The sequence below is a fragment of the Neomonachus schauinslandi genome, chromosome 5 (genome assembly GCF_002201575.2).
Source record: "Neomonachus schauinslandi chromosome 5, ASM220157v2, whole genome shotgun sequence".
Classification (NCBI taxonomy): Eukaryota; Metazoa; Chordata; class Mammalia; order Carnivora; family Phocidae; genus Neomonachus; species Neomonachus schauinslandi.
In genome coordinates, this window is record NC_058407.1 from 29,023,779 (window position 1) to 29,034,747 (window position 10,969).

General features: G+C 36.1%; 1 protein-coding gene across 1 annotated transcript; it reads left to right on the top strand.

Annotated features, from left to right (window-relative positions):
• The first annotated feature begins 3,208 nt into the window (after window positions 1-3,208).
• LUM (lumican) lies at window positions 3,209-10,501 on the top strand. The gene is made up of 3 exons (XM_021687518.1): window positions 3,209-3,369; window positions 5,790-6,672; window positions 9,669-10,501. Exons 2-3 carry the CDS (start codon window positions 5,811-5,813, stop codon window positions 9,821-9,823), a joined length of 1,017 nt encoding a protein of 338 aa, XP_021543193.1. The 5' UTR covers window positions 3,209-3,369; window positions 5,790-5,810; the 3' UTR covers window positions 9,824-10,501.
• Window positions 10,502-10,969: the final 468 nt, after the last annotated feature.

A 10,969-nucleotide genomic window follows, 5' to 3' on the forward strand; every position in this document is an offset into this window, starting at 1 on the left:
ATAGTCACCTGGGGTCTGGAAGCAGATGACAATGCATTGGAAGGTCAATAATAGCTGGACACTACATCCCGTTGCCCACATCATTCACCTCACTTGATTTCACCACGTAGGCATTTTGTCATTTCATATCATCCCAAGAAGGAAGCAGGTGAGTACAGTACAAGAGGATAATTTGAGAAAGAAAGAGAGAGACCACATTCACATAACTTGCTTTACAGTATAGTGTTATAATTATTCTATTATTGGTTATTGCTGTTATTCATCCTGTGCCTAATTCATAAATTAAACTTTATCATAAAGATGTATGTATAGGAAAACATAGTGTATAGAGGGTTTGGTCCTATCTGAGGTTCCAGGCATCCAGTGGGGGGCTTGGAACATATCCTCCCATACTGGTACTAGACCACGCCCTATACCAAAGGCATTAGACAAATGGTGTCTGATGCTCATAACTTTTCCTACAGACATCATCAGATCCATTTTAAAGATGAAGACACTGAAACTACCAAGGTCACTTTTTTTTAAATAAATTTTTACTCCTTATAGCTTACTTAAGTTTCTAAGTCTGTATCTATCTTTCCACAAAGTCTGATCTCTTCACTACTACCTTACTCCAGGACCGACTGACTTTTCAAAGATCACCAGCTAGTGTGGGACAAACAGAATCTGGCATCAGAATGGTCTTGACAAAGGAAACAGGCAAGTTGCGGTGAGCCTGAGAGCTGTGACAAATGCAGGGCTGGATTCAGAATGAGGTAGATGAAAGGGTCATAATGTTCCCCATCATCCTCGCTGGTCTCAGGTCATGGAGGGAATGCAGTAGGCAGGCTGAGGGGGCACCTCAGTCATTTGAACATGAATATTGATGAAACCTCCAAAATCTATTGCCACAAACAACCTGACTCATTTGCCAGGGTAGAGAGCTGGTACCTCAGCCAGTGGTCTGAAGTGTGGATGTGGGTGTGTATGTGCATGTTAAGTGTGTGACGGGCAAGGAAAGAAACTACTGCTTAGTTATCTTTGTTTGTTTGTTTGTTTGTTTTTCCCTTTTAGAAACCATTGCCTACTTAATATCTCAGCTCTCTACTGATAATAGCATTGCCTATAAAATATTTTAAACTGATTCAATTAACTACCTTGTTTTAGCTCTATCTTGTCCACTCTCTTCTCAATGGATAAATATTTCAAGATTTTGTTCTTCTGTTTACTCATTAGGTGACTTTTAGTAAATTATTTAGACTTTCTGAATCTCCATTTCTACCTCTGAAAATGTGGTAATAATACATGGATTTTAAAACATAAAACTTAAAGTAAAAAAATGTGAAAATTCTGAGAATAAAGCATGGGATAAAATACACTATAAAGAGTAATTTTATTTCTTTCTAATGGACTCAAGAAGTATGCTTTAAAATTTGCAACATCCAATTATTGTTCTCACAGAACTGGTTTTATAAAAAAAGAAAGTATATGTTGATGGTATCAACTTCACAGTGAGCTAAATATAACTTAATGCATTTAAACTCTACTACAGATGCTGTAACATATTTACTGCTTCATAAAGAAAAATCCTAGGAATAGATAGTTGGAATTTTTCTTTTTTTTTTAAAGATTTTATTTATTTATTTGAGAGAGAGAATGAGACAGAGAGCATGAGAGGGGGGAGGGTCAGAGAGAGAGGCAGACTCCCTGCTGAGCAGGGAGCCCGACGTGGGACTCGATTCCGGGACTCCAGGATCATGACCTGAGCCGAAGGCAGTCGCTTAACCAACAGCCACCCAGGCGCCCGATAGTTGGAATTTTTCAAACAAAATCTCAGATTATAGAATTTGACACATTCTAAGCTAATGCTCAGAATTGTTTAAATATCTTCTTACAATGAACCACTTAATTATGTCTCTTTTTTTTTCTGATTTCTTTTAAGTTTATTCACATTCTCTGTTACAAAACTGAGGCCTTTCCATAATTTTATTAAAATAATAATAATGAGATGTATGTATAGGATGTTATGCTATGAATCACTTTACAATTCTATGAGTTACTTTCAAGAAGATTATCTTCTGTTTTTTTTAACAGTTCCATAACCAAAAAAGAAAAAAAAAGGCATTTATTCTAATATTAATTTTTCAGGCAAATGTATTAGTTGTCAGGGACATTAACTTTCCACAGGTCTTACAGCTAAAAGTGACATATTTAAGTTAGTTTAAAAGGGAAAATCTTACAATGTGGCAATTTATGTTAAAATATTTGATTCTAAGAATTCCTGTAAACACAAGGAAAATTTTGGAGGAAAAATAAATCCTATAAATACAGCTGATATAATCACAAAATGAAATAGACAAGAACTGAGTGTATGGCTCGTTTGTAAAAAGCATGTATCAGGAACTGACAATTAAAGATATATCAAACCAGGCCTTTGGGAGATTGCAACTTTGCATAACCTCTAGTTTTGGGAAAAAAAATATTGCTAGCATGCAACAAGAGAGTGAAAGATTACTGCCTTGTGATATTTTTAGTGTGCAATTTTTTCATGTTCTTTTATGTTTTTTGGCATTAAGCTATAGAATACCATCCCCAAGTAAGGTTTTGGATGAATTCCTAAATTAAATCCACAAAATAAGAAACAGGCAGGACATTGCTGATTGATTCCAGATCTGAATAGCATAAAATGAATCCCTTTCACATAAGAAATAAACTGGAAATGTTGATATTTACCTTTTCTGTCAGAGTGTTAATGAAGCATATTTTCACATTTTGGAAACTAACATAAGTTACCTCCCTGGCCCCAAATTAAGGTAGTCCAAGTAAATCAATATAAAGTTCAAGAGTCATGGGCAAGAAAAGGTTCAATTCCTCTGAAGACTCATTTGCATTTTCCTGAAATTATTTGTCTGTTTACGATTTAGGAGACCTTTAGATGAACCTGAGAGTTGATTGAGAGAACAGCACCTAATTGTTGCAACAGCTACAGAGGGAGAGAGCTTTGCAAGAGGAATGCCCTCCCCCCCAGTAGATGTCTTCGATTGCAGCAGGACTCAATTCTTAGTTAAAAGCTATGGTATTTGGGTAAGTTAAGCATGAATCTCTCTCCCATTCCATAGGGAATGAGCGGGGCAGTCCTTGCTCCCCACGTCCACCTGCACTTCGTTAGCGAGCGGAATGCTCACATGCCACCCCACAAGATCCCCACAATGACATAACTCCATGCAGAGACTGGCGTGACTGGGCTGGGTTTTCCCCCCTTCAGCTCTTGTATCACTAAGAACCTGGCAGCCAGTTCCGTCCTGACAGAGTTCACAGCATATATTGGTGGATTCTTGTCCATAGTGCATCTGCTTTAAGAATTAACGAAAGCAGTGTCAAGACAGTAAGGTAAGTGCTGTTTTAACTATAGCACTGGGGATGCTGACGGTTTGAGACAGTGTTTATTGTAACAGGAACAGAAAAAATTCCAGAGCAACTTTGCCAATTGCTATTCAACAGCAAATCCACAGTTTTGAGCATTTACTTTCACATTGTGCTCAATGTGCTTTCCATGATTTATGGATTTGAGATAAATTTTATAAAGTATATGCTACGTTGCTTGGCAAAGGAAGCTATACAAAGTTTCAGAAATCGGAATGAGAAAATATTTAAAGTAGACATAGTAAAAAACGTGGCAATTAAAATGTTTGTTATTTTATGCTAATTAGTTATATATGTTAGTGTTGTTAGAACCTAATTTTGGAACAAGGAAAGGCCATTTCCATTAGTATTCAAAATATTTTGCAATAAATATATTGTTATAATTTGTTACAACTTACAATAAACATGTTATTATAAAACTTGAGCTAAAGAACTTAGACATTTATGAATTACTTATTTCTATTTTGTTAATTTTATCGATTTGTTTTTTGGATGTATGTGTTGAAAAAACATGTTTTAGAGAAATTCTGGGGAAGACGATTTATTTTTTGGGAAAAGCATTTCCTCCATAGCCACAGGTATTTGGAAAAAAACTGGGAAAAAGCAAAGTGCACTTTTGCTTCATAGTGGATTCATTATATGGTCACAAACTCTCTTTGAATTCAGAGTCCTTGTTTTTCCTCTGCCAAAAAGTATGGAAGCATTTTTTCATTACTATTCAATACTCATATTATAGAGACCATGACTATTTTAGTGTATACTAAATTTAAAATAAGGTGGAAGGTTTTTAATGAAGCCAGACAAGTCTTTATAACATTAACATATTATAACTTATAAAGAATCCTGTAATTACATTTATACTATGTAATTGTTCTCATGGCCAACTCCTGTCAACTAAGTTAAATGGCGCCATCGTAATCTTTGGGAATAATTTGCCAAGAATCTGGCTACATGTTACATTATGTCAGCTATCAGAGTGATTCTAACAACTTTTTTCAGGGTTTCATCTGCTAAAATAAAGTGCCTTATAATTTCAAGTTGAAACAAAGAAAAGATGTCTCAGTTTCCGATACTAAAAAATCCTACTTACCCCAAACTACCTAGATACAAAAGCTTGTACCATATTTCTCACAGGAAGATATATTATTTAATGGTATCTAGTGGAATGTGGATCCTGCCTCACATTATGATTGCCCTCCTGGAGTTACCCCCCAGCAATAACTCTCCACTCTACAAAAGTCCAACTCTACCTAAATTGCTAACCCTGTACTTTCCCAAGCAATTGAAATGTACTTTATTGAGCCTCACCTTAGAAACATGTTCATATGAGAAAATCACTGTTACAGCTCATTTTTAATTTATATTCTCAATTTTGTCCTTTTCTACATGGCTCCTAATGCCACCGTTAAATACAGACTTTCCTCAGTTCCACCTCTTTCCCACTTCCATGCTGTGAGGGCACTAAAATCCAGATAAGTGAGCCATGTCTTCTTAAATTTTGGCATGAAGAAAGTAGAGAACTTGTGAGTTACTGAGAAAGGAAAACTTTAATTCAGAACTTGAAAATAATATATTTTCTCTACCAACTGGATCTCTTTATAGGTTTAACATTTTTTTAGAATTTGTGACATTTCCCTGATTAAGAAAAAGTAGTTTCTAAAACTAATGTACTAAATATTAACTTTGGAACACAGTTGTGTAGTGTGCCTAAACGCACCGAATGTTAAAGAAAAGTCAAAATAACAGGCACACACACACCCACCAAGAATTCTGTTCCTCCTCCTCAGAACCAACAATACCCAGACATTTTTAAAGGAATGTACCCCCTCTCACGCACACATACATAAGAACAGCTTTCCTCCAGGCAAAACCATAGATTGCCCGTGTTTCCAGTAAGGGTCTTCTTAATGAGACATTTTAATGAGGGTGAATGGTAGGGTACAGGGTACAGTTTACAACTGTCTTTTCATTTTCATTTTTCTGGTTTGGAAGGATGTTCTGAATCAGCGTACTAACATGGTGGCCAGTGGGCACCACCCAGAAACCTATTGCAGGAAGGCATTTAATTAAGGAATGACCTAGAGAGATTGAATGGACAGTTGGGCCTAGCTCGCCCAGAAGGGGGCGCATGTGTATGCAATCTGACTTGAGCCCTGTTCACCACACTAGAAGTTGTACGTACATCCTTCCCGTGATACCGAAACAAAATTTAAAAAGACATCATTAGATGCTCTAAAAAAGCACTACGAAGTAATAAAGTAATAAAATAATTTATTACTATAAAGTAATAAATTAAATGCATTTGCTAATTGATTTAACATTGCCAAGCCAATATCCTTTTCCTGAAAGTATAATATTATATAATAATGTATTTCCACTTTATTTAGGGTTCAAAACATTTGCCAAAAATGAACCTCGGCGTGTTTACTCTCCTCTTGGCAATAGTCGGTGGTGCCAGTGGCCAGTACTATGATTACGATTTTGCTCTATCGATTTATGGGCTATCATCCCCAAACTGTGCCCCAGAATGTAACTGCCCTGAAAGCTACCCATCAGCCATGTACTGTGATGAGCTGAAATTGAAAAGTGTGCCAATGGTGCCTCCTGGAATCAAGTATCTTTACCTTAGGAATAACCAGATCGACCATATTGATGAAAAGGCCTTTGAAAACGTAACTGATCTGCAGTGGCTCATTCTGGATCATAACCTTCTAGAAAATTCCAAGATAAAAGGAAGAATTTTCTCTAAACTAAAACAACTGAAGAAGCTGCATATAAATTACAACAACCTGACGGAGTCTGTGAGCCCGCTTCCCAAATCTCTGGTGGACCTGCAGCTTACAAACAACAAGATCCAGAAGCTTGGCTCCTTCGATGGACTGGTAAACCTGACTTTTGTTCACCTTCAACACAATCAACTGAAAGAGGATACTGTTTCAGCTGCTTTTAAAGGTCTTAAGTCCCTCGAGTACCTTGACTTGAGCTACAATCAAATGGCCAAACTGCCTTCTGGTCTCCCAGCATCTCTTCTGACTCTCTACTTGGACAACAATAAGATCAGCAACATCCCTGATGAGTATTTCAAGCGTTTTAATGGACTGCAGTATCTGCGTTTATCTCATAATGAACTGGCTGATAGCGGAGTACCTGGAAATTCTTTTAATGTATCATCCCTGCTTGAACTGGATCTCTCTTATAATAAGCTGAAAAACATACCGACTGTCAATGAGAACCTTGAAAACTATTACCTGGAGGTCAATGAACTCGAAAGTAAGTAGAAAGCTGTGCTTGTCTTTCACTGATGTTTCCTCAAGTTTTTAAATGCCGAAGCTGCGTAGCATAAATATTATCTCCGGCTCCATTAAAAAAAAAAAATGAAGGAAAATGCTAAAAAAATATCCCTCTAATTCAAATATAGAAGAATTCTAGCTCAGTTATTTATCCAATGTCTGGCCTCTCTTTGGAGTGTCCAGATAAGAAACCATTAAGCTCATAGAACATGAATTTCTTCAAATTTAATATTTTGGGCTAATTTATCCTGCTGTGTTATCTCTCAATATTTATTTGTTATTATTTGGCTCTGTCAGGATTTAGATTTGTGCCCTACATTTATTTCTTGGCAAGGTCTAGCTCAGGGAGGAATAAACAAGTCCAGGAGAGGGCTAGCTAGCAGAGGTTTTCAAATATCCCTCCTGGTTATCTCCAGAGCAGCTCACGTATCCTCATGGTCTCCTCTGACGTCGTTACTTGGGACTCAACATATTACCCTGCTATCATTAATAGTCATCTACCTCTGTCATCTGTATTACAGTGTGTGTGTCTTTACAGCGTTCCTATGAAGATGGACAGGAAGATTAAGGAGGGAAGAAGGAATATGATGAGGGTTTGGAATTTATTTTAGTAGTATTAAAATTCCCCCTTTTTTATACACAACACTTCACCTCATTTGATTTTTCCACAGTTTCTCCTTCCTTTCTCCTGCCACCATAGTTTATTTATTATTTTTTTTTATTTATCTTCTGGGAGGGGTTTTGACCTGATCCACTTTGGGCTATTTATATAGTCTTCTGGACTTCTGGGAAATTTTTCAGTTTAAGCCATACAGATTCAGGTGGGAAACAGAAATTCACCATTTTCCTCCTTATTCTTTAACAAAGGGTGGCAGAAGAGAAAACCTATGGTTCATGGACAAAGTTATTTAAATAAGAAGTCAGGTGGGAAACGCTGATTTACTCATAAAACAATTATATCTGCAAAGTAATCTATTGAACTTGAACATCTTTATACCATGAAAGTTGGTTCTTTTGTCATATTGGATAAGGATATTGACATTTCTATCCAAAAGAGTACAGAGTGACTTTTTAGTATGATACTTTGTAATTCTGCAACAATTTTGTCTAACTCCTGGTAGGGTTGGCGTGTTCTCAAGAAGGAGACCATGATTGCCAGCTCTGAAATGCCATATATCCTTTCTTGTGTCTGGAAAGCTTGCTTGTCATACAATACAGAGTAAAGCTATCATAGCTGAACCCTTACAGCCATTTCCAGTGGGAAATTCACTATGTGACAATATATGGCCCCACATTATAAACATTTGTGGTTAGGAGGAAGGATAACTCAGACCACCCAAAATGCTAATGGCATTTAAGATGTTGAAGGGCTGAAGAAACCTGTTAGATTTAGTTGGTGGAGGTTAGCCACGTGAGTGGGACTACCTCATACTCTGAGAAAAGAAAGGGGAGAGAGACAGATGCAGGAACATCAGAAGGTATAAAGACCAGTAGGAATACAAGATGGAAGAGGTGATATATGAGATGGGAAAGGTGGTCTATGGAAGACATGCCAATGGTCACTCAGTGCCAAGCTGAGCTTGAAACCACACTGCCCATCACATATAGTCATTTGAAAATGAGTAGTTAGTTACTTTTATTCCTTCCTTATCCTTGATATTTAGATATATACCTTTCAGATATTCTTGTTGTTTGACTTTGCATGTATGTCTTCAATTCAGCTTATTTTGCTACATAAAAATTATGCATACCAATCATCCACATTCTTTTAAGATAAAAAAAAGCCCCTTTATAGTTCTCTAATATTAGAAAATGTATAGCCAAAGAGTATTTATCATATTTTAAACTTTCAACTTTAAGCATTAGCCTAGTCATAGGTTTTCCTAATGTAAAGTAATTTGGAAAAGAGGACAAAATTAAAATGGCATCAATAGCCACTCAGCACATATCAGGTGTTAGCACTGTGCGGGAAGTGACTTACATATCTTAATTACTTCAATCTTCATGTAACACAGTGTTATAGATATGTTATATCTAATAAGATCAGATAAATGTTCCAAAGTCACCCTGATGATAAATGGCAGAGACAGAAAACTGATATAGGTCTAAATCCATGTTTTGTCCCTTGGGCCATGCTTTCTGGGAGATAGGCACCACAAGATCCCTGAAATTTGATTGATGAGTTATTTAAAGACAGCATCTTAGAGGAAAAGAGAACAGTGTGTTAGGTTCCACTGAAGTCATTGTTAACTAGAATTTGAGAATGAAAGAAAATAACACTAGAGGGGACCAGAGAAGATTAATCAGAACTAGACATGAGCAGACATAGTTTCTATGTACACACATAGAACATGCACTCTAAGAACAGCTTTCGTTTCTATTCAAAACTAAATGGTCTTTTCATTTGTGGCAGCTTTTTCTTCCCACAGAAGAAAATGACATGAGCTCTAATCATGGACATTCCATGATTTGGTTTGTGCTTTGGAGTTTTGAATTATTATCAAATAGTGTGTTTGTTGGAAGACTCTTCAGAGGTCATCTAGTTAACCCTTCTGATTTTAAGATGCAAAAACCCAAGATGCTTATATTGGTGAGGTTACTCATATAATAGCACCAATCTTAGATTTCTTTGAGCTAGACAAAATATTTCAAAAGAGTGCTTGGATAATATGACACATTAATTGAATGTTTTTCTAAAATCAAGTATTTCTAAATGCAGAACTTATAATTAATAAGTTCTATTCTTTCAAAAATTCCACTGAATGTCCGGATCTACCATAAGCATTATTTACTAAATATTGCTGTGTCATTTGGTAGCCTGAAACACTCTTTTAGCAGTTCCAAATTCAGAGGTACATCAAATAAGTGGGAAGGAGTCTTAATAGATATTATTACGAATTTGAACATTTTTTAAGTAATTGTTTCAAGCCCATGTACTAAAAAAAGTAATTAACATTTCTATTCTTTAATTTGCAGAGTTTGAAGTAAAAAGCTTCTGTAAGATCCTGGGACCATTATCCTACTCCAAGATCAAGCATTTGCGTCTGGATGGCAACCATCTTACTCAGACCAGTCTGCCACCTGATATGTACGAATGCCTACGTGTAGCAAATGAAATCACCGTTAATTAATATCTACTAATTCCAATTCTACTGAGGTGTACCCTGGAGCAACATTTTATGGTTATGTTTTTTGTGTGTGTCAGTTTTCATAGTATTCATTTTTTATTACTGTTTATTACTTCCATGAATTTTAAATTCCAAGGGAAATGTTTTGTAAACATTTTACTACTTTTTTTTAAAAGAAAAGATGAAAGGCAGGCCTATTTCATCACAAGCACAGACATAGACACACACAGAGACAACAAACTTAATGCTTTATTTGTAAATTTAGTGTTTTTTACATCTCTACTGTCAAATGATGTGCAAAGTCTTCTACGCGTTGAATGGAAGTCAGCCGAGCATTATAATTCCTGAATCTTAACTTAATGTGCCAAAAACCATGGGTCACATACATATGGATGTTCACTGTCTTGAATCAAATGGTCTCAAATTTCAATGTTCAGATTTGTTTAGCCAAAAAATAGGTGGTAAATCTTAAGACGAATGATTTTGCAAAATACTAGACCAAATTCATGAAGCCACATACACTTAGAGCAATATTTTTAGCATTAAGAATTTATATAGTTACCAGTGAAACTTTTCTTTTCTAGAATTATTTTTCACTCTAAATCACGTGTATGTTCCTTTTTAATCATTTGCATGTTATGTTTAACAAGCTAATAGCAAAATAAAACATAGCAAATGGCATCACTGTGTTTTTTTATGAAGTTCATATCTCTCATATATAAAATAATAGATTAGAATTTTAAAAATATCTTTAGCTTGCAGTATTTTACTTACATTAAATAGAATTTCCCACTAATAGTCTGCCTCTAGCATCCATTTGGAAACAGCTTTAAAATACATCTTAAAATATATACTTAAAAGTGTGTAGATCCCAGTTTTGTTTCATGTTGGGGGAAGGGATTCCCTCCCGCCCCCAGCTAGGCAATTTTCTAGACACCAACTGGGTGGCCTACAATTCAACTCAATTCTGACTCTATCTCTAGGTAGATTGGGTCAGATTTCACAAGGCAGGGGTTCAGTCTTTAAGACTCCCTGCACCCTTGTGCTTCAGATGCCAATGAAAAGTCCAAGTTGTTGCCTGGACTTCTGACCAACTGGCTATAAACCAAAGGTTCCTATGACCCCTCCTTGTGCATAATTAATTTGCTA